This window comes from Haliotis asinina, chromosome 3 (genome assembly GCF_037392515.1).
Source record: "Haliotis asinina isolate JCU_RB_2024 chromosome 3, JCU_Hal_asi_v2, whole genome shotgun sequence".
In the NCBI taxonomy this organism is placed as follows: domain Eukaryota; kingdom Metazoa; phylum Mollusca; class Gastropoda; order Lepetellida; family Haliotidae; genus Haliotis; species Haliotis asinina.
Window position 1 is genome coordinate 63,998,935 of NC_090282.1, and position 27,911 is coordinate 64,026,845.

General features: G+C 38.3%; 1 protein-coding gene across 1 annotated transcript; it reads left to right on the top strand.

Annotated features, from left to right (window-relative positions):
- Nucleotides 1–43: 43 nt before the first annotated feature.
- LOC137276984 (uncharacterized) lies at nt 44–26,653 on the top strand. The gene is made up of 19 exons (XM_067808640.1): nt 44–222; nt 1,597–1,756; nt 4,042–4,137; nt 6,372–6,453; nt 6,962–7,091; nt 7,675–7,846; nt 8,336–8,443; nt 8,827–8,911; nt 9,835–10,008; nt 10,928–11,030; nt 12,714–12,804; nt 13,886–14,006; nt 14,967–15,078; nt 19,668–19,806; nt 20,481–20,589; nt 21,169–21,603; nt 21,976–22,861; nt 23,900–24,088; nt 25,563–26,653. The coding sequence occupies exons 2-19, from the start codon at nt 1,599–1,601 to the stop codon at nt 26,390–26,392; spliced, it is 4,020 nt and encodes a 1,339-aa protein (XP_067664741.1). The 5' UTR covers nt 44–222; nt 1,597–1,598; the 3' UTR covers nt 26,393–26,653.
- The last annotated feature ends 1,258 nt before the right edge of the window (nt 26,654–27,911 follow it).

Below are 27,911 nucleotides of genomic sequence, written 5' to 3' on the forward strand. Positions count from 1 at the left end.
GATCATCTTATTTCTGAAAATTAGCACTTCCGGTTACCTTTGGCGGCTACTTCGAAGCAAATGTCAAAATTGATGTTCAGACCATCACTGTTATGCGTTTCCTTTGCTATTTTGGTTGATGGTTCGGAAATAGTGTGTTTTACCCGACAGATTTGTTGTTGAAGCGTTTGTTTAATCAGTTTCGATGTGATCGTCGTTATCGTTGCAGCAGACACACAACCGGTACGTTTTCCCGTATTTGTGCATGCCCGAGCTTGTCATTAATAAATATGATGTTGTTATAGGAAATTATGAGCACATTTAGACACCAAACCCTTCAGTTCCTTAGAATACACCATCTGTTTTTGTCTCTGTAACTTGTAGGCACGTATTTCGTCGCGGCTAGCATTAATCACATCGAAAGGAGTCATTTTTAGTACACTAATTGGGAGCACACTATTACATCTAGATATTCACTTTGTGTGTTCAGTTATATTCAGTTACCAGCAGAAATTACTGTATCACTATCATGACACAGCTGTTCATTTGCATTTGGGTGCCAAGTATCCGAATACCAAAATCCACCCATACCAAAAATGCATTTGGTGGATCTTTTCCAAATGCAAAACTATCATGACACCAGTCAAAGCCAGTAGTTACCCAGTACTATTATACTACTATAAGCTGCATTCATCACATTTGAAATCTAACATCAGATGAACACATTCAACAAGTGTGATGGCTTTCACTAAAACGTGAAAGTAAACTATTTTTCTTTGTAGTTTTACCATTCATATATTCATTCTGACCGAGGTCTTTGATGCATTGATCCTATTACCTAGGCAAAATAACTGCATATATCCTGTGTCTCCATCAAATTCTTTCAGTGCAATATTTTGGTACTACTTCTAGTATCTTTGTCAGCCATGAGGATGCTACACATGATTAAACTTAGCCTCCAGAAACCAGTGAAACATATTGTATACTTTTGATCAGTTCTGTGTTTAGTGATGTTCCGATGATTGAAAATTGATTGAAAGAAAAATAACAAATAATTATCTATTGTGAAAAACATATTTTTGATTAATCAGAATTTTTTTGTTTTAGTTTAGTAATCTAGCCATTAAGTTTGACTAAAATTCACGAACACACATGCACTCAACAGCGTAAAGCTATGTGCATTTGTATTCGTAGTTTCATATTCATCACTGTCATAAATATTACTGTAACTTGACTATGAATATATTTTACATCTATTGTACCAATAAATATTTGTTGTATAAATAAACAGAATAATTTGAAGTGAGTAAAATTTAGATGTGAAAATATATTGCTAATTAGATAAAATCAAGGGTAAAACCCTTAACATTGGTGATTACGTTAAAAATGTATGTTTTTCGATTATGATTGAGATTATGTATGTTTGGGATTATGTTAAAAATGTATGTATGACTCGCTGACTTGGTTGACACATGTCATTGGTTCCCAATTGCACAAATCGATGCTCATGCTGTTGATCACTGGATGTTCTGGTCCAGTCTTGATCATTTAAAGACCCCTGCCATATAGTTGAATATTGCTGAGTGCGGCGTAAAACTAAACTCACTCCTGTTTTAGAGATGGAGTTTGACACATCAGTTGTGATGCGTCAAGCTGTCCCGCCATCAGTTGATTCAAGTGGCCCACTGAGCAAGAGACAAATTCTGTTCACAAACTGGCTCCTACTTGGACTCGATGTTCCAGCACAGCAAAGGACTTACAGCATTCCTTTCAATAAGTGAGTAGTTTGTGCCCTCATTCTCAAATCTTATCTGTTATCACTAGGGTTTGAAACGGTATACTGCAGTGTATTCATAAAACAGTGTTTTATTTCGGTTCGGTACACTGAAATCCAATTTGAAATATGGTACTTTGGTTTTCGTACAGAAAATAATATCTTACTCACCTTATGCTCATTACTTACATAATGTCATCACAAATATTCCATGTAATTTTAATTGTCGATGACATCTTCATGTATGTTTAATTAACCAAACAAACTGTGCCTTTCCACAAAAACGTTTATCTTATCAAATATCGTTAATGAATCGAATTGTACTAAACTGAGAACTGTGTACCACAATATGTACTGAACCAAGGCATGGCATACTGTTGCACCTCAACTTAGCAAAGGTGAAATGATATCTCAGTGAACCTTTTGACTATGTTTCACTCAGATATTACTTCAGTGTTAAGTAAATTATGCTTTTAACAATGTTTTATGTTTAAAGGTCACATGCAACCAAAAAATCAAACATAATTAAAAACAATTATCACTTATTCATGACATATAATATACATTGCTGCTTTTAAAAAAACAAATAAACAAAATTATAAGCGTACAATCGCGATTCAAAAGTGCAATATTTTGTACTTGGGCTTACTTCCCCCGAAACGAAGCCCTCGGGAGACCGAACCCAGTCATAGCGGGTGGATATGCACTCAAGTGTAACGACGGCTTCCGATTGGCTGTTTCATTTGCTGATATGCTGAGGGTTCATTGTGTGTACAGAAAGATGATCTGTTTGATGGGCATTTTAGAAGTATAGCCAGTCACAAGAAAGTAAGAACCTTTGCAGATAACAACTTCTTTTTGTGTACTGGATGCGTCGTTTCAGTATGGATTCATATACTGTTGTCAAACAAAATCATATACACGAAAAGAAGTCGTTATCCATGAAGAATGTATATAGAGATGTTGGGTTTGGAAAATACATGTTCTCTGAATTTGCGCTCGATCCAATAAAAAAACATGTCAGTAGAAATGGTAAACTACTGCATGGCTGGAATCTGTCATTCGTCAAGTACAAAGCAGGACTTGAAACTGACAAGAGTTTGCACCAGTTTCCGTCAGATCCAGTCATCCGAAAAAAATGAATGTACATTTAGTTTGTTTGCATCCCACAGACATAAAAACCTGTCATGTGTATCACACGTGCCTAATTACATAATGTGGCAGACACGGGACTCGGGTGCACGAGTCATAAATCAACTTATTTTCTTTATGTCGTATAGTCTGATAGGTGTTAAGTTCAAATTGCACGTGGTCAATGATTGAAGCTGTGTATTGCATGTTGTCTTTAGCAGACAGGCAGATAGACATATAGGTGTAAATAAACCAGACACTGAGCTTTCTCTGTGACAGAGACTGCTTACCACAATCAACAAGCCGTTTTGCGTAACGAGTAGATTATTTACTTGTTTGTGTACACAACCAAGATTAGACTACTGCTCACGACCTTAGACCCTGGGCATGCATACTGTTCCAAGCTCCGCGAAACTATTCACTGCGCATGCGTTATGGACGCAGCGCAGCACAGCTGTTGAAACCAGTTTTCCCCCCAGCGCTAGGGGGAATTTAGTGAAACGTTTGAACTCCGATTTTGCGGGCTTTTTTTTCATTGCGTTTTTTTCAACTTTATAGGTTGAATTGGCATTTTTTATGATTTGTTTCGGTAAGTGCACACCGAAAGGTACCAGAATCTGCAAAGTTGTGTTTTACGTTGCATGTGACCTTTAAAAAAGGAAATGCAGCAATATTTGCACATATATCCGTAAGTCAGGAAAATGACATTTCCAGGAGTTACCACTTCAACGTCCAATTTTCATGTGCAATTGGCAATGCCTTATTACAGTATAGTTTTAACTTGCACAACTTGTCTACTCCCAATATTGCCAGATATTTTCATAGAATGCAGTAATGTGAATCTTTCAGACCATCAGCATGACGTGACAATAAGCTGACAAGTACTTGTTTTATCACTTTAGTTTAATGCCTCACTGTTAGACCTCTGCTTTTCCTTGCTTAGGAGCACTGCATTTGGTGTGAGACCATCTGAGCTTATTTCTGACTATTGTTATCAGTTGGTTATTTTATATCTTGTGGAATTAAAGGTCTTTTTATCACGTTGGTGGGACTTTTTTTTACAGTTTAATAATTTATTTGAAGAAGATATCGATTAGCATGCTAAACATTGTTTACTTGAACTTCAGTGTACTATTCAATGTATTTATCATTACAAGGGACATGTTCAACTTACCGAACAAGGCTGGTGCAGAGGCTATCTTACACTTCCTGTTTGACAAGCTCAATCCTGTCATGTGCAAGGAAGAGTTCAGGTAACTACGATAACACTGTCACAGGAAGGCATCTTGTTGGTAGCCTGGTGGTACAGTGTATAAAGCCCATTTCTGCTGTCCCCTACCCTGATATTGCTGGAAGTTTGCTGAAAACGATGTAAAACCTCACTCTTTCATGTTTTACCTCAAAATCATGAAGCAGCTTTGCTTGCATAGTGGTTCTTTGTGAAATCATTTCTGTATACCAAAAGCATGGAGGAAACCATTTTGGGTAAACTGTCATATACAGTGAAACGTGGCTAAACCAGCACCCCAACTAAACAATCTTGACACAAATGGCAGACGACAGCAAGCATCGACCAGTGAGAATGCTTTGACCACACCCCCTTTATGCAGACTTACATCCTTGGTATCGTCCACCATTTGTTTCAAGATCATTTAGTTGAGAGTCAGAATCAGGGTTCACTCGACTTGTAGCAATAACAATAAAGAACTGGTAGGTGTCATTAGTGGTGATCGATAGGCAAATCACCCATGATTATGTTTAGATGAAGTTTTAATCGATTGTATGCAATGGTAGCGTAGCAATTGGCAAAGCAGGTGGGTGGGGTACACCAACGTGTCCGGCCTTGTCTAGATATATTGTACTATGAAGCATTTCAAGTTGGGATCATATAAAAATTTTCATATAAAAAAAACCCTTTAATCCTCGCAATGACATGATCGCCTGTGTCCCATAGGACCGAAATAAATAATTGCCGTTTTAAACAAGGTCCTGTACTACACAGTGGCAATCATTTTTCAACTTGGCTGCCATTGACACTCATAAATCTCTTTATCTCTGTTATGCCTATGAGCATATGATTCACTGTGCAATCACTACTTCCTGATTATCTACCGTGCCAAATGGATTAATTAGGTCTTGATTGGACAGCTCATGCCCATGGTACAGGCAATGTTGATTGTAGTTCAAATTATTTGTTGAGGCCAGAAAGTTGTGTTGTAATACGGAGTAGACAAGTGTCGAACTAGACAATGTTTTAATGATCATGATGTCGTAAGATGAAGGGACCAAAATTTAATGCGGGTTTTGACATTCTGCCACATTAGACAGGTGCCAGTGCTGACAGGTTGCACTGTATTTGTTGTCAACCTTTAGACATTTGTCTTTCTGTTGTTATAAGTCAGTCTGCTTTCTTTATAAATGAGAATTTTAAATTCCAACATCTGATACTGGGTCATTTCCTCTCGATTATGTAATAATAATGAGATATCAATCTTTTTGTTTTGCACATAATTTGTATCGTATTGAATATGGTTGTCCAATAGTATGTAAGTGTATGATTCTCCCAAACAATATTATTATGTTTGATTGAAGAGATAGTGAACATTGACTATGTAGAATTTATTTGATGATAAAATAGCATATATTTGTATGTAGCAATTACTTGACATGGGTTTGTCTAACACATACCAGAAATGTATTATTGTTGGTTCCAATAGCGATTCATCCCATTTATGCATCTAGCTTACTCATATCCATGAAGATCCATCCATGTTAGAATTAGTTTTTTGCAGTCCATGCTTGTTGTAAGTAGCCACTAACAGGATTTGGTAGTCAGGCTTGTATACTTGCTGGACAAATAACATCATCCCATTTGCATAGATGGATGGTCATGCTGTTGATCACTGGTTTATCTGGGTCAGACTCAATTATTTACAGACCAAATCCATATAGCTGGATTATTGCCTAAGGTGGCCTTAAACAACAAACCAACCAATCAGTCAGCCTGTGGTCAAAGGTTTCAGCGAGAGGGTAGGCACTTGAGTATGGGATCACTGCAGGTTTTTCTTCCATTTGAAGCTGATATATCATGATTAAACTGAAATATAGCTTAAAACAACAGTGTTTACGGTGGTGTTTCATAGTAACAGGACATTGGGTTCTGTAAGTTTCAGATGTCTGTCTGACCCACTGAAAGTTCACAGGACCCACAGAATAAAATTAAACACACATTTCAGATTTAGCATTTCTCATGATTAGCATTGAAATTATTAACGTTATATAATGACAAACATTATACACATAAATATATAAACAGTGAACAAGTGTCACATGCCACAAATAACAACTTCAGACAAAGTCATTGTAATATATTCAGTCAGACACTGGGGCCAGCAGGTTTGGGAGATTTGTCAGAGGGTCAGACATTATTCGTGAACACTGAAACAATGTTAAACCAGTCACACTGATGCATTGTTCTATGTTCCAGAGATTGTTGGCGCGTCACTGACAAGAAGACTGAAGCAATGTTCTACAGAGTGTGTAACAAGTGGCTGAAAAACATTCAGAAGGTTTGTAAAGCCTTTAATAAGTTACATAGTTACTGGTTTGCAGAGATCATAAACTCTGTAACAGCCAAAGGTAATGGCTGACATGAAAATATAAATAGTCTCAACACATGGTCAGTGGAACATGGGTTTTGTTTAGTAGGGGATGGGTGGGGAAGGGAGGTGTACCTGGATTCTGGGTTGGATCCACCCGTATGCTGGAATCAGGGCACTGGCATCTACACAGGACAAGTACTAATACACCTCTCAAATGAGGTGAGGAAATTGCTCAAGTTTGATTCCCCACAAGGGTACAGTATGTGAAGCCCACTTCAGGTGTCCCGCCATGATATTGCTGGAATATTACTTAAAGAAGCACCATACTCACTCACTGTGTCTGTGTTCAGGAGGAGCCTGACTCGCGTCTGCCCTGCATCAACACATGCCTGTTTATGTCTCTTGGAGGAGAAAGGTTCTGTTAGCTGCTGTATAACACAAGTACCACATCTTCACCTTTTGTTTCTGTGTTCAGGAGGAGCCTGACTCACGTCTGCCCCGCATCAACGCGTCACTGTTTATGTCTCCTGGAGGAGAAAGGTTCTATCAGCTGCTCTTCAGCTTCACCAACTATGTCATGCAGCAGGTTATCAAACGGGACTGTGGTAAGTAGCATCTATATCCAATATGGGATGGGGAAGGTCTGGGTTTGAACCTTGGTTGCATTATGCAAAGAGATGTTTAAAAGATGGTACTTGTTGCCTGGCAACTTGCATTAAGGAAATATAACAAGGACTGGTCTCCTAGGAGTCTATATATTGCGGGGTATCCATCTTAAAGGTACCATGAAGATTCAGGTTAGAATTGGTCTTCAGTAACACATGCTTGTATTAGGAGGCGACTGTCTGAATTGGATGGTCAGGCTCACTGACTTGGTTGATACATGTCATTGTATCCCAGTTGCATAGATGAATGCTCATGATTTTGATCACTGGCTTGTCTGGTCAGACGCAAATATTTACAGACCATCACCATATAGATCTAATATTGTTGAGTGCGGGGTTAAACAACTAACCAACCATGTAAAAGTGGGGCATGATATCAAAGTGGAATAAAACTATGAAGCATCAATATGAATTTAGGCCCCAAAAAGTCACATACACACACACTTTCAAGCACAGAGGTATAGCAGAGGTATGATATTGGAGATTTTAGTTGGTATCGAGTAAGCCAGTTTTGTTTCTTCAGATGTGAAGCAGCGTGATAAGATTTCCTGTCCACAACTGTCCTCCCACAACAAGCATCTGAGTGATGTTATGTACCGCATGCTGCAGTGTGGGGTCGTGCAGCGCAGAGAGAAGTTCCTAGAGCAGGTGGACAGAACCATCTCTGTCAGTGAAGAGTGGAGAGAAACAGCCAGGTGAGTCCATGGCTAGGGGCTACGAGAGAAGAGAGAGAGAGAAGCTTGTTAGAAAAGAAGGGGTGGATGAGTAAGAGAGGGTTTGAGGGAGAAAGGAGGGGTAGCTTGTCAAATGAGTGGGAATGAGTTAGTGGAGAAGGTAGGTAGATAGGGGATTGATGAATGGTGAGAGAGAGGATGAAAGGAGAGAGCCGGTTTGGTATATGAATGATAGAAGGTAGGAGGGAGAAGAGAGAATCAGGTTGTCAGAGGATGGATGAGAGATAAGAGAAACGTTATACAAGAAAAGAGAAAACAGCTTGTAGTAGAAGAAGGGCTAGGTGTATAAGAGAATGATGAGTAGAGAGAGAGAGTATGGATGAGTGAAGAGATGAAATTAGACTGGACAAAAGGCTTGTAATAGAAGGATGACTAATTGAATTAGAAAGACAGCTCCCCATCCTGTGGTCCTACAGTGCAGCATTACACTGACATCCCTCTCTCCTGCAGTGAACTAGTCAGGGAGAATCGTCGTCTGTCCAAAAGTATCCGAGAACTAGAGCATCAGTTGCGGGAAGAAACACAGAAGGCACATGAGAAGGGACTTGCTCGTGGCAGGTACACCACAACAGTTTGCATATACTATAAAATGGTCTTGATAGTAGAAATTCGTATCAGAGAAATAATCTGTTATTACAGTATCTTAAAGCTAAATGATTATCTGCACAATGCGTTTTATTGTCATGGTAATTTGTTTATCCTCTTCCCTTAAGGTGCGATTAGTGTGATAGCCAAGTAATTAGAGCGTTTGCTCGTCATTCTATAGATACAGCTTTTATTCTTCACGTGGGTACAATTTGTGTAGAACAGTGAAGGTTCTCTTATTTCCTTACCTAGGCATGTTTCATACGAGTGACTCTTTGGAAATTGTTTTGCTTTAGATTTAATAATGTATAGTTGTTGTTTTTTCTGGAGGTCACTTGGAGTAATGTCTGTTTCAGTCCAATGCCATCCAAGAGAAAATCCTTCACGTCAGAACATGATCGTACTCCACAAAACATAAGAAGAGCACAGAGAGTTCAGAAAGTATGTTAGCAGACTTAAAAACCCATTTCTGGCACTCCTGCCATATCATTGTTGAAATATTGCTAAAGGAAATATAACCATACTCACTCACTGACATCACATGACGTAAGAGGCGGCTAAGTCATCAGGTTTGTGACTTGATCAATACTTGTCTTTATATCCCAGTTACATAGATTGATGCTCATGCTTTTGATTTCTAGATTGTCAGGTTCAGACATATTTATTGACAACTGTCATATAGCAGGAATATTGCTGAGTGGGACATTAAACAACAATCAAATCAAGTAAACTTATTCTCAATATTTTTCGTTAGACTCCTCTATTGAGCGTAACAAACCCTAGAAGGAGGTCACATCAGATAACCCTGAAGATTGACCAGACAGAACACAGTTTACCAAATTGCGAAATCAGACATTCGCATATACCTTTTGAACTTTAACTTTGAAAAGGTTTGTGCGTGAAAGATTCCGAATGCTTCCAGGTGGTGCACATTGAGCACATTACTACACTGTCAACAGTGAGTAAACAGTCGATGAAAATAGCATTTTTGTCAATATTCAAGGTTGTCAGCTTGTGGAAATATTGGCTAATGGGGACCGTGTCATCAGAAAGCCCTAAGCGCATATTCTGCATGTCAGATATCTGTGTTTTATGCAGATTTTTTGTTTGTTGAGGAATTAGTGGCAGTGACCGGGGAAGTCATGGCAGTCCCGCCAAACCCTAAACAGTAGCCATTGTCTGATTAAGTTGAGTCAGTTCGGCTTTCATGAGTTTGATTGGACTGTCATAAGTTTCTCAAAGGTTGCCTGAAGGGACCTCCTACTAGGCTTTATTTGGCACAGTAGAGGAGTGTAGCAAGTAATACTGAGACTAAGTCTACTCAGACTAGGAAAAGCTAAAAGTTACAAACAACTCCTTCACAGGCACGAGACAAGTGGAAGAAACTGGATTCATTTTGTAACTTTGAAACTCGAGAACGGCAGGTGATTGAGTCAATCCTGGACCGAACAGTGCAGAAGTATCACATTGATGCTGCAGACATAAGTGTCAAGGTCCCTGATCTCCTCTTGAGGGAGTGTGAAAACGAAATCTTGAAGGTATGTAGAATATACTGTTTACTGTGGTATTGATAGTGTATGTGTGACCGGTATTTGAGATCAGTCTTGCTCAAGCTGGTTTTTATTCAATAGTCTTGTAGGATTAGCAGAAATATTCATTCAAAACACTTCAAATAATCTTGTAACTGAGCATTGTTATTGAAGATGGAAAGCACCAGATTTATTTCAGCTATGAAAAGAAATTATTCTGAATCATCTACATCATCTTCTGCAAAGTGTTTCACATTTCCTGATATGAAAGAGATAGCATTGCCTCCCTTATGCTTGACAGATTTTAGTGATTATCCCCCGCCGCAGCGAAGAGCGGGGGACCAAATGATGATGATCTTGTTTTCGAGATGCTGGAATCAGGTATACTTGCTTGTCTGAATACTTTGTCTGTTTGTATGAAGAATTCAGAATTCTCAGTGTTTATTATCTGATTAGAAAGTTCACTTCAAAAATCTTGTCCTGAGATGTGCATGAGAGGTACCGGTATAGTGTCACATGACCACATCCCTGCACCACATTATCTTCGTCGCTGCCAAACCCTCTCTGCAATGCTATCATCCTAAATGAAGCAAGTCTAGATTTTCTCAGGTTCCGGATCTCTGGTCTCCCTGGGGTCCTTTTCAATTTAAACTGGTTTGTTTGTTACAGTCAAAATTATATATTCAAAGGCAAAGCATAAGTCTAAGTGTCATAGTAAAAGATCTGGGCCAAGATTTTCGAAGCTCTCTTAGTGATGACATAGTCGTAAGTTAATGTATGGCACTTACTATCTTAGCACTAAGAGAGCTTCGAAAATCTAGGCCCTGATTATATGATTAGAAATCATCATCAGGACTTGTGGCAGGAAAATATTTCTTACTTCAAACAAGAACCAAAGTGGATATAAATACCTGATTGTTTCTTTCAGCGACATGTTGACAATACCTATGAGGGAGGACGTCTGAATCTGCTCAGTCTCATTCAGCTTTGGAACCTGTCCCTGCATCTCTACATAGAGAGATTCCATCAGGGTGAGGATGTACTTCTTCATAGTGAAACACGGATATTTCATACTTCAATGGCAACACAAACATGCTTTCCGCATGTGTTTCAGACAGTATCCACTACTTGTTGTAACAGCATGTTTAAATGTTTAACCAGGGGTTCAACAATATTTTGAAAAGCCACTAAGAAAGTAACTTGTCCTGACTAATTTTCCACTTGCCCTGATTTTATGACGCAATGCGTGATGCTAATGTTTATTTGACTATTTGTCAAAGAGTGATAATTTCACTCTCTACCAGCTCTACTTTATTATTAGTGCTAACTTTAATAGCTTCATTATGAGCAGATATAAAATGAAATCCAAGATTATTTGCAGTTTGAAACCATAAGTGTAAATTATCTAGTAGTCAACAGACATGTAGGATACAATTACTTGATTGCCCAAAATGAAAAGTGACTTGTCAATTAGTGATATGACTGTGACTTCTTCATGGTGAAACATATACATTCCATACTTCATTTACAACCTTAATGTGCAACCCCATGAGACTTCTTAGGCACTATAGGGCACAGGCACTCGTGTCATTGCGAGGATTTAAGATTTTTGTTTTTAAATATGAACATTTTGAGATGACCCCCGACTTGAAACACTTCACAGTACAATATATCTAGTCATTTCAAGTCACGGGTCATCTCAAAATTTTCATAGTTTTAAAAAAAATCTTTAGTCCTCGCAATGATACAAGCACCTGTGAATTGAAATCTCACAATTGATGATTTCTTCCTAACCAACGACCATCGAAAAATTTGATTAGCATCATTTCTCAGATTTTTCAGTCCAAGTTGTTGTTGCAGATATGTATGACGTGATGCAACTTGATACTTTAAAGTGATGACTAATATATCATGAACATACACTTCCTGGTGTCATCAAGAAATATTCAGTCATAACTTTTCAGTGAGTGAAGTGAGATTTTTAAGAAACAAACAAGTTTTCAAGCCCTGACATCTTTGAAGATATCTTCCATCATCAACTGTTTCAGAGACTGTATCAATAATTCCAAAATTGTTTGTGTTCAATTCTGAGAAAATGTGACTGACTGCATGGCTGTGTTGTCGCTGCGACCAATGTTTGATTATTGCCATTAATCAGAACACCACTATTTACAACATGTAAGAGCATTTTCAAATGAGTAACACTGTGATATGACTGTGTTATACCCTGGGGTTCATGCTATCAACCACTGGTTTGTCTGGTACAGGCCTGATTACTTACTGTCTGCCTGCTCTAATGTACATAGATAAACATAAATGCTTTTTCAACAATTTTTGTAGTAGCTTCTTGGTCAAGTGTTTCTTGGAGTGTAATTCTGAAGCATTAAGATTGTATCTCATTAAGGCTTGGAGGCCCCAAACTTGAGATTATACTGTTTTGATTATTTGAATTCCCCATGGTAATGAACACAAAAGATTTGCCATGATAAGCATTATACATAGCAGCATTGAAGGGTATTCTCAACCACTCAAGCATTTGCCATGAATAATTCCATCATTTTGCTTGAAGTAAAATTTGAATGATTATGAAGTAGATGCTATTAATCACTGATAATAGTTGTCAAAGTACTGGCCTAATTGATGTCAAAAACATATAATCTTATCGACTTTACATGAGTAGAAATTTGAACCATTGTTTTGTTTCCTGTTGCCAGTGGGAGTTCCAAGTTTAGAGACAGAGTCTAGTCACCTGACTGCTGCAGTCCACACACATCAGGCCCAAACTGCCAACGCTAATGCCTTCCAGTAAGTCTTTTACCAGCTAGCTTTTAATACATAGGCAAACATGCCAGCCTCTACAATTTTGTGGTAGTCGCTATGAATTCTAGACTCAAACTACACTAATATGCTTGCACTAGAAATTCAATGATGTTAGAATAAAATCCGTTATAATTTGTATATATAGACAAAAACAAAACATTTTGGTCAGTTGAATACATTTTCGTCAAAAAGACACAATAAGAAGAAATGTACCCTATATTACTGTGTATAAGCCAACCCGGTAGATAAGCTGACCCCCCAACTCGACCCTCAAAATCAGTGCCAAAATCGTATGTCTCATAGATAAGCCAACCCCCGACTATGGGTCCTGAAAAATACTTTTGCAGAATTATATCTCATAGATAAGCCGAACCCTTTCTACAGACTGCTTTTTTTTTTGCCTCAAAATTCAGCTTATACACAGTAATATACGGTAATACTGATAATATGGAAATCTGCTGTTGGAGGTATGTGAAATACTTGTGTGTCATATTATCTCAGTATCCATCACGATTTTAAGTATTTAGTTGACTATTTATTTCAAGGTCAAACTAATAGTTTTGATCCTTAAAACTAATATAAAACTGGCGTATCCGCATTGGGACCACCTCCATGATATTGTGGACTGACCATTTGTCTGGAGAGCGGAGAGTGTTTATTCCTTAGGGGATGTTTTACAGATTATTGTAAAAGACTGTACTTGTTGCCCTGCCTGGAGCTTGGCATTAAGAGATTAAACCAAGATGAGACTGTAAGAAATCAGTACACTGTGTCTAGGGAGTGGACTATAAACTACAGCAAGATATCTCAGAGGACAGCCTCACACATGCATATACTTGGCTTTGTCAGTACAGTAATCACAAATGAGACTTCTCAAAATATTTTACAGTATTTTGTGAAGCAAATGTCACAGCTGAAGAAACACTCAGTATCTGTGGACTGTATGAAAAAGGACACCATCTGTGACATTAATAAAAGATTTACCCAAAGATATCCCTTTTTCATTAGATGTTCTGCAGAATTCTTGGTGAATGATAAATGTTGCTAAATGCCACTTTGTTTACAGGAAAATGTTATCTGAAGACTTTTTGCCACTCCTAAAACAGTCAGTCTCTCGTCTTCGTGAGAAGCTCGAGGCAGACACCAGCTGTCTGACAGATACACCACAGTCAGGACGACGTACCAAGGTAATCCCACTTACTCAGACTTAAATATGAAGACTTTTCTACTTACACAAGACAAACAGATTGTCCTCAGGTCAATTCAAAATCCATTGATGGGAGTCCCTACTGACAAGTAACATTACCAAATGCTCAATGCCTCAGTGTTACAAGAACTTGTAACTGAATAAAAGTGACTGAAACTGTGAATATAGTAAACCTTTTTTGATTTTTCAAGCAGGACCAGCTACGAACTCTGAGGACAATTAAAATAAGATTTACAGTTATGTTCTGGAATCCCTTTATATAACTGATGTATGATCTGTTCCATAGCTGTGTTCAACAGGAGATATTTCTTGTGTGAGATCAAACGATATTTCCTTGGAGATATCTTTTTGACAGTAGATTTTGTACAATGCCCTTACATTATCAATAACATGACTCGCAGTGCTATGATGTCAAAAACTTGATTTTATGTCGTAATGCTCTAACATCACTGCACTGCAAGTCAAATGGCAGTAAAGTTTACAGAGATGTTCAGTTTTCACTGAAAACTTATGGAGAGTGATTTTATGAAATATAGAAACTCACCCTTGTGTCTTTTGATATCAAGTACAGTGGAAACCTGATAAGTAAACTTTCAAGGGACTCATCAGAATTGTTTACTTATCAGGTTTTTTACTTATCCAAACTTATCAATATCTGCAAATGACAGAATAACAGACAAGATGTGTAAGTAATATAACATGTTTTATTGCAAACATATAAGAGCAGCAAATGTGTCCTCAATAGACTTTGACACAGCTTTGCATTTACCTTTGACAGAATGATCCGATCTCAGTATCAATTACTCGTTGATAAACGTAGAAATATCTGTGATATATTTATAGCGTTTTGAATTCGTGGTGACATATTTGACACTTATCTACTTATATCAAAAGACACTCAGATGAGATTCTCTAGATGTCAACGCTTTGCTTGTTTCAGGCAGTTGGTCTTGGACTGTTTTCATCAACACCCCCATTATCCTTCACCCCCAAGGATGAGGACCTAATTCCCCCACAGTCAGCTCTGCACATCACTCCACAAAATGAAGCTGGTGAGCATAGCAATGCCTTCATCAGTGTTTCAGCCAGGCCGCACCCTTGCGCCATTCCTGCAAAATCATAGAAAATGGCGCTAAAAATAGCCATTGACGTGTATGTCTTGGCACACTTCTCAGTCAATAAAATTAAAAGCATACATTTATTATAATCTGTCACAACACGCTTGAAAAATATGTTAAACTAAAAAGAAATCATACTTTGCTTGGAAAACAAACGTATCAGTTTCTAGTGTTAAGCAAAGAGGATAGCGACACTTCCGCATTCTTAGAATTGACAAAACTGTGATTTCTTGGAAACATGTGCCATATTTTGAAGTCCTACTACGCTTTTACTAGCTTGGATTTGTCCGGAAACTGATGTAATTAAATACTCGTAATTTATTGGTCAATAAGTCAAGTGACATTACGGAAAAAAACGAACTGCACATATGGAATTGGCAAAACGAAACAAACTGATTGAAGTTGAAGTGGACATTAGTGCGTCGCCATTCTAATCGATCTTTGTGAAAATGAAACGACGAATAACGGATTTCTTTTCAAAGCAGAGTGGTGTTAGCGTGCCACCCGATGCAAGGGGTGAAGTTCCTGATGCAGTTCATACAACTGACAGTACAAATAGTGAACGTTTCGTATCGGATGTATTTACTGACAATAACGAGGTCAATAAGTTGGGTCAGGTGGAAGAAGACGAACATGTGCCCGACTTCAAGCGAAAGAAATTCGTACATCGTTTCCAAACATCAGGGCTCAGAGATTACACATGGCTTGATTATCATGAGGACGCTGGTAAAATGTATTGCAAATTGTGCACAGAATTCAAAAAGAGAAACACATTTACTGTTTCCAGAATGGACTGTTTTCGCACTTCAACATTAAAGCGACACGTTGATTGTAGTGAACACCAAAATGCACTTCACGAACTTTCCATGCAAAAGAGTTTTGCTGTTGCAACAAATAATGTTATTTCACAGAAAAACGAAGCATTAATTGAAATTCAGCCCAGATGGTGGATATTCTTATGGTAAGCTTAAAAGTTGAATGCTGTAATTATAAATAACTATTGCTTGACAGTTGGCACACTTTTCAAAGATCAGTTGACCAATTGGCACTTTTTGGAGAAATCCTGGCTGAAACACTGCTTCATTACATAGTTATATACAGAGGGAACAAAATAAGGGGTCACAAGAAAGTACAAGTGTTCCTTCATTTCTTTCCAGGTTTATTCAAAATCTTTGTATCGCAAAGCTTGTGAAAAAAAAACTGGAAAAAAAATAAGGGAACACTTGTGTTTTCATGTGATTCCTTATTTTGTTCCTTCAGTATGTGAAAAATTGAATGTTTCTCGAGATATTAATCATTGCTCTTCTGGGCTCAATTTAAGTGATGTTCACCAACTTGCACCAGGTGCAACTTGAGATAAAAACGTAGTTGTGCTGACCAAATGCAAGTTGCACTGCTTTTATTGCGATTAGTAATGAAAGGAATATGCTATATAGATGTTTTATTCAGAGGGTTGCCACTCAAAAAGTGACTTTTAAAAGTATGACTAATAACTAGGTTGCACTTTGCAATATTGGGTTGCACCAGTGCAAGTAACAAAGCACTAAATTGAGCACTGCTCTTGCTGTACAACTGTAGATCTTTGTCTGTTCACTAGGAGTGAAACAGTATACCATGGTATTAGTAGAACTGCAGTATTTGGCCTTTGAGTCAGTATACAATGATGGATTCCGAAAATTCGGTATTTTCACTTTTTGTAACATCATTTTAAACACATCTTAATATCTTTTCTAAAATGTCTAGAAATCGAGTCATATTGTCCAATTCTGTGCATTCCTAGACGGCCACCATTTTCCTGCATTAAAGACCAGCTCTTATATGTATATAGTAGGGATAAAATTCCCACTATTAAAATTCATAACTATTAAAATACGTTAGACTTTAAACTAAATGCAAAGATACAAAGATATGACTAAGTTTCCTAGTTTTCTTACAAGCACACACGTTTTGTGAATAAGTATCAAGTAGAACATGAACACTGGATGTACTGAGAACATATTACATCGAGAGGTAAATTTAGTCACCTGGCGTGGCAAAACTTACTTCTAATATGTTCTAAGTAAATCTACCTTATAATCACGAAATTAGCATTGCAACTATTCCAAATTTATACATGTCTGAGATTTCATAAATTTTAATTGAATTAATATTCAATGGATAACCTCACTGGAATTAAGATGGAATGGGTTCTAAGCAACAACAATTCATTCATACTAAACCAACAGAACAATCTACTTGACACACGTCATATTACACCTCAATATGTTGCAACCACCGGTCAACTATGAATGTGACAACTTGACCTGAAAATTAGGTGTTATTTATAGACTTGTGATCATTCAGCAAAACTGTTGTCAGCCTGAGTGATCTAGTATTAGGTCTTGAATGCTTGCTGTTATGAACGATACCAGTGTTCACGATGGTGTTTCAAAGTAACAGGACATTGGGTCCTGTGAGTTTCAGATGTCTGTCTGACCCACTGAAAATTCACTGGACCCACAGAATAAAGTTAAACAACCATTTCAGATTTAGCATTTCTTATAATTGGCACTGAAATTATTAACATTATATGATAACAAACATAAGATTAATAGACAGCAAACAAGTGTCACATGCCGCAAATAACAACTTCACACAAAGATATTGTGAAATATTCAGTCAGACATAGGGGCTGGCGGGTTGGTGATTTCTATCTGACCACTGGTGAATCTGCCAGATTTGTCAGAGGGTCAGACACTATTCGTGAACACTGCAATACCGATGATTGCGTGAAGGATTACTTGCCATTTGCTATCCAGTTCTTGTGTTGTGTTAATCTATTTAATTTATTTAACATAATTTGTATAATGACAATTTTGTTCATTCTGAGTAACACAGATTATGCTGAACTTTTTCGCTGTTATTAAACATTCTAAGGTTTAGTTTGGCTCTTGTCAATTTTCTGCACTATATTCATATCGGTATACCAAATGAAACGGACCAAACTGAAGGCCTTGTACCACAATACGTACTGTACCATGATGAGAATCTATCATTTCACTCCTAATGTTCACCAGTGGAGCATTAAACAGAAACCTGTTTCATTAAACAGAAACCATCATCTTATTCTGGTCAAGGCAACATAATGGAAGGGGTTCAGAGTATCACTGTCATTTTATCAGCCCAAAATGTGTTCCACAGGGGATATTGCATGTGTGAGATCAAATAATATCTCCTAAGAGATATCATTTTCACAGTAGATTTTCCCTGACGTCATCAATTACATGAGGTTACAATGCTATGACATCAGCAGTCTGCAAGTCTAACGGCGGTACCATGTTGTACGTTTTTCATTGAAAACTAATGAAGAGTGATTTTTTGTGTTAACTATAATCTTACCCTTGTGTTTTCTGATGTCAAATACATCAACAGTCGTTGTTGAAAGTGAAAATATTTAGGTTTGCCAATTGATATCAGTAGACACTTGGATGGGATTCTCCATATACATCATCGGTGGTTGCTGAGCTTGCTCTCAATATCAATCAGGTGATTGTCTGGTTGAAACTCCATTATTTACAAACTGCCCTCACAACTGTAAATATACATACATTGTCTCTATTTGAAATGAATTTATCCTGTGAGAATGATTTATATCACTTATACCCCTTTTCTTTAAAGGATATATATAGATTTGTCATTGGGTATGAATTATGACACTATTACACCTATTGCAAATGGATTCAGTTGCTAAGATTTTGGTAAATGAGTAGTTTTCTGATTCATATAAATGATCGAGATAAGTCAGTGTATGGAACTCCTAGAATACCCAACAAGCCCACAGGGCTGATAACTGAAAAATGTTGCTAGCAATGTCAACATGTAGCCATCCTTGTATTTCAAATAGGAAACTGAAATAAGGTGTTAAAATAATGTACTTAATGAATTGATGTGTGATTGTTTCATACTATCAGAAAAGCACAACACTGCTCATTGACTGAAAGCATTCTCTAAGCCAATCACATTTAGTGTTAGATAAATGAGTAGGCTAATCTGTAGAAGTTATTGTTTGATTGATCATGAACTAAACAGACATCGGCTAACTTTGTCATTTGTAAATTATTTTTGAAATATTTCCCATAGTCAATGACATGGTCAAATGTATACCTTTGGAAAATGTATTGGCCCCACAGGGCTGGCTATAAAATACAGTTGTAAGCCCACCATGTAACTAGCAAGCAGCAGGCTGCCGGGCAGACACTATTTCATACACTGGATAAGTATGACTTGGAGGGTTTGTTCCTTAAAGGTTTTTGTGTCTTTTGAGGTATGATGAATCAATAATTATCACAAGTGAATTCATAAATCATGTGGAGTAGCCTAGTGGTTAAAGGATTCGCTCATCACGCAGAAGACCTGGGTTCAATTCACCACATGGGTACATTTCTGGTGTTCCTTGTTGTAATGTGGCTGGAGTATTGCTAAAAGCAGTGTAAAACCCAACTCACTCACTCAGTCATAGCTCATGTTTCTGTTTGTATGTTCAGTGATGACTCCAGAGGCTGCTGATTCCATTGCTAGCACCGTGACAAAGTCAGCCCGCAATGTGGCCAAAACACTTTTCCAGGGCAGCCCAGTCTATGCGCCAAAGATGGCGATGCAAGGGAGACTACCCTACTCTGACAGGTACTGTAGTATTGCTAGTACCGGTACTTTAGAGAGGAGTTTCACACTTCACACCGGGGGTGACAAATGGCTGATGGAACAGATCCTACCCGGCTGAGTTCATCTCATCTGGCTGTGCTGTGTTGCACCTGAATGGGTGCTGGTGCTGTTCCACTGGCTGTTTGTTATCTTTCAGTGTGAAACGTTCAAATGACACAATATTACATGATGGTGTCTTAAACAGTTTTTTCCATGATCAGTCTTAAAACATCAGATTTCAGATCCTGTTGGGTACAGAGGTTTCAGTACCATGTGTCTTATGTTTTGTGCTATCCCTTTTTTGAAATATTTAGTCATTCATCATTCTCATTTGAACCCAAATGAACTATATGTTATCATTGTGGCATACTATCTGGCACTTTGAAAACTAGTATTAATTGACACTCGCTGATGTGATAAACCATATTTCACCTCACTGCACATCTTTGTAATCTCAGTGTATAACAAAACAATAAGAATGATCATGCTTTGAATAATGTCTGATTGAGGCAATATCTTATTACTGACTTGTAGTTGATTCATCTGTTGTCTTATCAGTCACACCAAGGACCAAGATCCAGTTTACCTCTTCAGAACAGCATGTCCAGCCAGTTCATGGTTTCACATGCCATGACATATGAAAGTTTTTGTTTCAGAGTTGACACAAGTAAAATTCCACAGCCAAAACAGATTAAAAAGGATAGATCCACAAGTGGTAGGACCCCATCCAAAGCAAGAGAACACCTGTACCAGCAGTCTGTGCAGGTAAGCAGATAGAGTGGATTGAACAGTGAAAGGGATGGTCGGAACAGTAAGGAGGGTGGGGGGATGGGGGTGGTATTTGAACAGTAAGGCGAATATTCCAAACAGTTAAATGGATGGTCTGACCAGTAAAGGAGATGGTCTGAACAGTGAAGAGGATGGTCTGAACAGGGGATGGTGTGAACAGTAAAGGCAATCATCTGAACAGTAAGGGGGATGTTCCAAACAGTGAAATGGATAATCTAAACAGTAAAGGGGTTCATCTGAAAAGTAAGGAGGATGGTCTGAACAGTAAAGGGGATGATTTGAATGGTGACTTGGAAGGGCAAAATGAAAATGTATGATCTGAACAGAAAAGGTGATGGTCTGAACAGTAAAGGGGATGGACTGAATAGTGAAGGAGATTGTCAGAACAGTAAAAGAGATTGTCAGAACAGTAAATGAGATGATCTGAACAGTAAGGGGGATGATGTGAATATGGAATGGGAGATGTAACAATGTTTGTTTGCTCCCTTCAGAGAGCAAGCATATGTCAATCTTGAAGAAATGACTTGTTAACCTTAAGGAGTGTGAACATTTCAGACTCCAGATATCAGCCAACGAGGCCCGCAGATGTCAATCCTGACAGATCCTGTGTCCGATGTCATGTCTACCAGTGCTTCAACTCACTCCAGCACTCTCACAGAATCACAGCTTGGTCCTGGCACTCCACGGAATATTGCAGGGATTAGGGAATTGTGGAATGGTGCAGTGGAGAAAAAAGACAACACACTCATGGAATCAAAAGTATTAGCAGGAACCCCACATACTGTTACAGGAATTAGAGAATCACGAAATGGTGGAATGGAAAGTAATAACAACTCACTCACAGAACCAAAATTGGGTCCAGGCAGACCACGAAGTGTAAGTGGACTTCAAAACTCACAAGATAGTGTGTTGATGAAAACAACTCCCAACAAGGAACCTTCCCTCCCTGCACAGCAACGAGGAACAAATGTGGATGAGTTTGTGGATGAAGTAAGTAAATTGCCTGTTTCCAACACTTCAAGTCTGTCTTTTTGAAAGGTCTTTTTAAGCGAGTATAGTTTTAAGCCACTTTTACCAATATCATAGCAGGGTACATTAGAAATAGACTTCACATTGTACCTATGTGAGGAATCAAACCCAGGTCTGCAGCATGACAAGTCAATGTTTTAATCATTAGATTACCCGACCTCATCTTTTGTCATTGAATGAGGTCATCGGGTGGTGTATATTATATGAATGTAGGGAAACCTGGTATCTTTAGCATAAACATGAGGGTTGTGATAAGAACCACTTCACCTCCATGCTTATTGTTTAACAATGACATCATTGACACAACTAATTCCTTTATGTTCTGGTCCTCAGATTGTGTCTCACATGCTGGATCTAGAGGACTTTGAGGACACCGAAAACCAGCCCCCTCTCAACTACACCCAGAGGCTGCAGGACCAGACTCGATCCATTCTGCGCAGCCCTTTCTCCGAGTCATATCCTCAAGCTGTTGTAAGGGATGAGGTGGATCAAAATTCCAGCAACAACAACCACAAGCACCATAATCAGAAGGCACAACAGGATAGATATTCCAGCAAAGGACAAAATGTTTCATTGACGGAAGGTGTGAGCAAGAGTTTGGACAGAGAGGAAAGTTTAGAAAAGTCAGATTTTGAAAGAGGTTCAGAAAAAACTATAGAAAAACTGCCTTGTAGTTTTGTGGGAGGTGGCCTCAAACTGCCTGAGCCATCATCAGCATCTTCATCTGCCCCTGTACAGCGTAGTCCAGTGGAGAAACAGGATCCAGATGCTTTCAGGTATCCTGGTGTACCATTTGTCTTCGTGAAAAATGGTCCACCAATTCCTATGTCAGAACAGAAACCCCATCATGTTTTGAACAGGAGTACGGATGCCAAAGTGTTTAGACATCCTGACATACCTGAAGACGTGTCTCCTGAGATTGATCCACTTGGAGGCCCGAGGTTCCGGAAAGTTGTCCATTCTCCACCCAACAAGAACCTCAGTAATCCTGTGTTTCCAACCTCTAGCTCATTGGAGGACTTGCATCGAACAGCAGAAGATGTGTCACATCTGTCAGAGGAACTTGCAAAGTCTGTTTACATCGAAAATGGGGCAGGTGTGGGTGCACAATCAACAGAGCAAGAGGCAGTATCAGGGACAACAGTCACATCTCCATCCCAAGGTGTTGCTACGTCTGTTAACCAGACGGACATTCCTTTGTCACCAAGCCAGAATAGCAGTGAGTACAAACTTTCTATAAGTAGAGCTACTGAGCATTTGTTTTGATTTGAGCAAGGTTTGATTTCCCACCCATTGATCGAAAATAATCAAAACTTGATCGAAAGATGGACTGAAAATGATGATCAGTGGTGAAATAACATTTATGTTTGATAAATCTGAATTTTGTTGTCTTAGTATAACACACTTGAATGAAGTAAACTAACCATTAAATTTGATAAATCTTCATGAACAAACATGCGCTCCTCAGCATAAAGGTATGTGCATTGTAAAAACTGTAACCACTTTTATTGTTTAATTACAATTCTAGTGCATGCTTGCATTTCATTGCATGACAATATTAGTTATAAAAACATTAATTAGATAAAAAAAACACTGGGAAAAAGACTTAAAATTGGTGATTATACTGAAAATGTACATATATTTCGATTGTAATCGCCAATCGTTCACCACAAATCCTCCTGTAATCGACAGGTGATAGGAGAGAGCTGTTGTTAGGTTATTGGGAAATTACATTCTCAATCATATGTCTTCAAATAGCAATTTCTTTCTCTGTAACCAGACCCAGTCTTGCTAGGTGATAAAAGTTTGTGATAAAATCTATCTAATTATTGAAGTGAAGTGAATTGAAATGATATGTCGTACTGTTGATGTATTGTGATTGTTTGCTCTGTGATTATTATATCAGTAGGAATTTAGAAATACCAGTAGTTTTGTTGATAGCATGCAAATTATGTGATAGTTTCCAAAAGTAAAATTAATTGCAACATAAATTTTGTGGATATTTAATACCTAAACGTGTTTGTTAGCATGGTTAATGACATGTAGGGAGTAGAGTTACTTCCCTTTGTTTTTAGACGCTACAGGAAGGGAAATGACTTTGAGAGTGTCAGCTATTTAGCAACACTTTATTATGTTTATTCATTTCTATTTCATTATAAGTTGTATGTTTCTAGGGTAATACAGTCTGATGTACACCTGTTTGTAGTGGTGTTACCTGAGCCGATAGGTGCACATATATTATTGTCTGTGCTTGCAGTGAAGTCCCCAGAGCGGAAAATTGGAAGCCATCTTGAGTCTGAGATCCGGCGGTTGTGGCGACAGTCTCTGGACGGGGAAACAGTTCCGGGCTCACCACAAATAGAGCGGTCAGTAGATTCGCCTCGGATGACGGCTTCTCTAGATCTCAGCATCAACAAATCTGCCAAGGCCAGCAAGTCCACCAGAGGTATGATACAATATCATTCGTAGACTGTATATCTACGGTTCACAATTCAGATTGTAATGTTCCCATCAAAATTGTCTAAATTGAACAACCATGAGGAAAATTACTTCCTCTACATGTACCCTTCCCACCAGGTGTAGTTTAGGAGTAGTGATGAGAATTGGTTGATATATCACAGTTGATGATAGGTTCATCACCAACAAACAATTATCACAAAATTGGTTCAGCAACATTTCTTTGATTTCTGATTCAGGCTGATAAAACTTGCTACTTTAAGGTGATGACTAATATTTCATGAGCATAAGGGTCCCTTCATAATTTATCACTAGGGAGGGCGATGAGGATTTTTATATTTTTTCTGTACAAATCATTGGCAGTTAAACAATATGATGATGATGATACACAATACAATCACAGTTAGTGAATAACAACAGTATTACAACATAGTGTTAACAGTAATATTTAAAGGTCACATGCAATATAAAACACAACTTTGCTGATTCTGATACCTTTCTTCTAAAATGCCAATTCAGCCTATAAAGTTGAAGAAAAACGTGATGCAAATAAGCCCGCAAAATCAGAGTTCAAATGATTCACTAGTTTTCCCCCAGCACTAGGGTAAGAAAACATGGTTTCAACAGCTATGCTGCGCAGTGCTCATAACGCACGCACAGTGAGTAGGTTCGTGGAGCTTGAAACATTGTGCCTGCCCGGAGTATGAGGTCGTGAGCAGTAGTCTAATCTTGGTTGTGTACACATAAAACAAAAAAGGCCAATAAACATGTTCATTGTAATAAGCAGACTCTGTCCCAGAGGAAACTCAATGTCTGGTTTATTGACACTTATATGTCTGCCTGCCTCTCTGCTAATGCCAATATGCAATGCAAAACTTCAGTGACTGAACACATGCAATTAACACCTATTGGGCTTATAAGCCATTAACAAAGAGCTGGCAAAGCATATCGGCAAATGAACCAGTGGCCAATGAAAAACCTGCCTTACACTTGAGTGCACCCCCACCAGCTCTTACTGGGTTCGGTATATCAGCTGCTTTGTTTTGAGGGAGGTAAACCCAAATACAAAATATTGCACTTTTGATTTGCAATTGTATGCTTATAAATTTGTTTATTTGTTTTTTTCTTAATCAGCAATGCATTTTATTTATCATGAATAAGTGATAAGTGTGTTTTAATTATGTTTGAATTTTTGGTTGCATGTGACCTTTAAGTGTCTGGGACTCCCATTTTGTAGTCCAGGAAACCTGAAAATTAGGATTTTTGACTGCCAGGGACCCTCACATATAGAACTCATGGTAAATCCTTGAAAACAGGTGTTGATAATCATTGATGCTGCTAATAGTTGGGGAACAGTGTTGGATGCTGTTATTTCTCCTTCTCAGGATATTCTTGTTAGTTTTCAGTGTTGGATGAAATAAGAATGATCCTGCTAGTTATTGTTGTCAATCCTTGTTATTCAGATGTTCCACAACACCAGTCAAACGGATTCAACGAGACCTTGTTCCAGGATGATGAGGAGTTCACCACTCTCGACGATCTTACTGCTGATATTTTACTCTCTCCAGAGGCACTGGAGGAGAGAGAGGAGAGCCTCCCATTGAAGTCATCAATAGCACAATCAAAAGACTCACCATCCCATACAGTTGACGACCTTTTTCATACCAAGACACCTCAAATTCCACGCTTAAGGTCAAAATACATGTCATTACATGAGAGTCCATTTTCCCTACCAGAAGAGAGAGTCACTAGAAGTTCTTCATTAGATCCATCTTCAAAGTTTATTCCTGATGCTTTGTCTCTACGGGTATCTCAGACAATGCCTGTGTTCAGCAAAGGAGGTGTTTTGAATACTTCACGACCTGGAACATTGTTTCAGGTAGGTGATGCTGACTCGAGTCAGGTCAGGTCAGGATTTGATGACCTTGAAGAGGTTCTAGATGAAGATGCTACTCCAGAAAGGCTTCAGTTGGACGAATCTTTTGCTCCCTTGAGCGAAGGTCTGCAGCTTGAGGGCAAGTCACCATTCAAGCCAGTTCCTGACCGGGACAAGACAAACAGTGAGCCGACTCATGAGGAGATAATGGCTCGGTTTCGTCAGTTCAAGAAGAGTGTGTTACAGGACAAGAATGAGGGGCAGAGAACTCTTGAACCCGACCTGCTACAGTCGACCTCTAGCTCTGACGAAAGACTGATGTCAGCTTTGGAACAAAAGTACATCACTGGACTGAACACATCGTGGTCCCTCCTTGATGACGAAACTCTGGATGATAATTGTCTTCAAGACATTTAGAGCATGTTTTGTTTTGTTAGTGTATGCTTTTAAGGATGCCAAAAAGATAAACATCAAAGAGCGATAAACGATCAAGTGCAACATATTCCTGTAAGTACGTTTTAGCAATTCTCAGTGCTGACTAGTAATGTTACAGAATATTTCACATTACTTTGTTTTTGTGAACACAACAGACTGACTTCAGTTGTGTGTGTAGCCTGACAGAACAATGTCTTCTTTCTTTTCCATCTTTGAGCAATATGATAATAAACTGGAAGTTCAGAATTACAGATTATTTTAATGCTGAACATACCCTGTCATTTGCTTCATAGACATACAGATAATAATAATGGGTTGGCCCCATCCAAGATTTGAATCCTCTCTTGTAGTAGCCGTTCAGTCATCAAGGAATTGTTTTATAGGTGCTGATCTTGGCTTTATTAGAGAAGTCCTGGCCAAATCAATTAATCTGAAGGACTAATGTCTCTCCTTAATTGATGTCTATGTCTACCGCCTTTACTTGTATATCCAGGTTGCTGGGATGATCAAGTGTTACTGCATTTCACACTGTTTTACTGTGTATAGGTTATATTGGTGGTCTGCAATGTATATATGATGTGTTTGTATATATCTGTTAAATGTTCTGTACAAATGTGAGATATTTTGACTGTAACGGTGGTAACTGTGATATATGGTGAAAGTTGTTATTAGGCTTTTGTGAACTTTTATGTTACACACTGAAATACATTTACCACTTCAGACCTTCAGGCTCAAGCTAAAGACTAGAGGCAGTCTATTAAAATTTAGGGATGTGTAGAAAAATATTTAAGTTCCACACTTAAGTCTTTTTTTTTTCATAAATATTTTGGTCACCTATTGACAATATCAAATAAAAATTTGATAACGTGAATGACCTTTTTTCTCTTCCTGCAAACTAATAACTCCAAAACTTGTTGACATGTATGCTTTTATTTTTGTAAGATTTTTTTCCACAATTTTGCGGGAAATGTCCACAATTCAACTTATATGAAAAGATCTTACAGAAAATCATTTTGCTGGAGACATAACCAGGAGGCCTATGTGAAGTGTGTGTAAGAATCTCAGACAGAAAGAACTATTTGTAGTTTTGAGGATACAAGGATATTTATAGTCTGTACCTTTCTCCATACTTCTTGCTCAAGTGCATGAATCCGTCTTGCCAAATGGCCTTGCATTGTTTGTGTTGTTCCATGTTTACTGCGAAACAGTTATTTTTCGGGAGCTGAGCAATCCCAACTGTGGGACCACATATCTGCCTGCATACAAATTGTCTTAGCTTTCTGGGTAGGCATGATGGGTGGAAATAACACATTGCCCGAGGTCCCAGTCCAGCTTTATATCTGTCAGGCAAGCAAATTTGTATTGCACACTGTACTGGTGTCCAGTTGACTTTCCGGTGTTAATTATGTTGTTTATTTTGAAAATGAACAAGAAAATCAGCTGGTATAGTGGAAAAATTATCAGGGCAAGTGATTTTACATGTGCCACTGTACTGGAGTAC

Excerpts from the sequence above, each read along its gene's own strand:
- LOC137276984 (XM_067808640.1), top strand. The coding sequence starts at position 1,599 with ATGGAGTTTGACACATCAGTTGTGATGCGTCAAGCTGTCCCGCCATCA. Across the intron at positions 1,757-4,041 it reads TACAGCATTCCTTTCAATAA|GGACATGTTCAACTTACCGA; the intron begins GTGAGTAGTTTG and ends TATCATTACAAG. Across the intron at positions 6,454-6,961 it reads GGCTGAAAAACATTCAGAAG|GAGGAGCCTGACTCACGTCT; the intron begins GTTTGTAAAGCC and ends TTCTGTGTTCAG.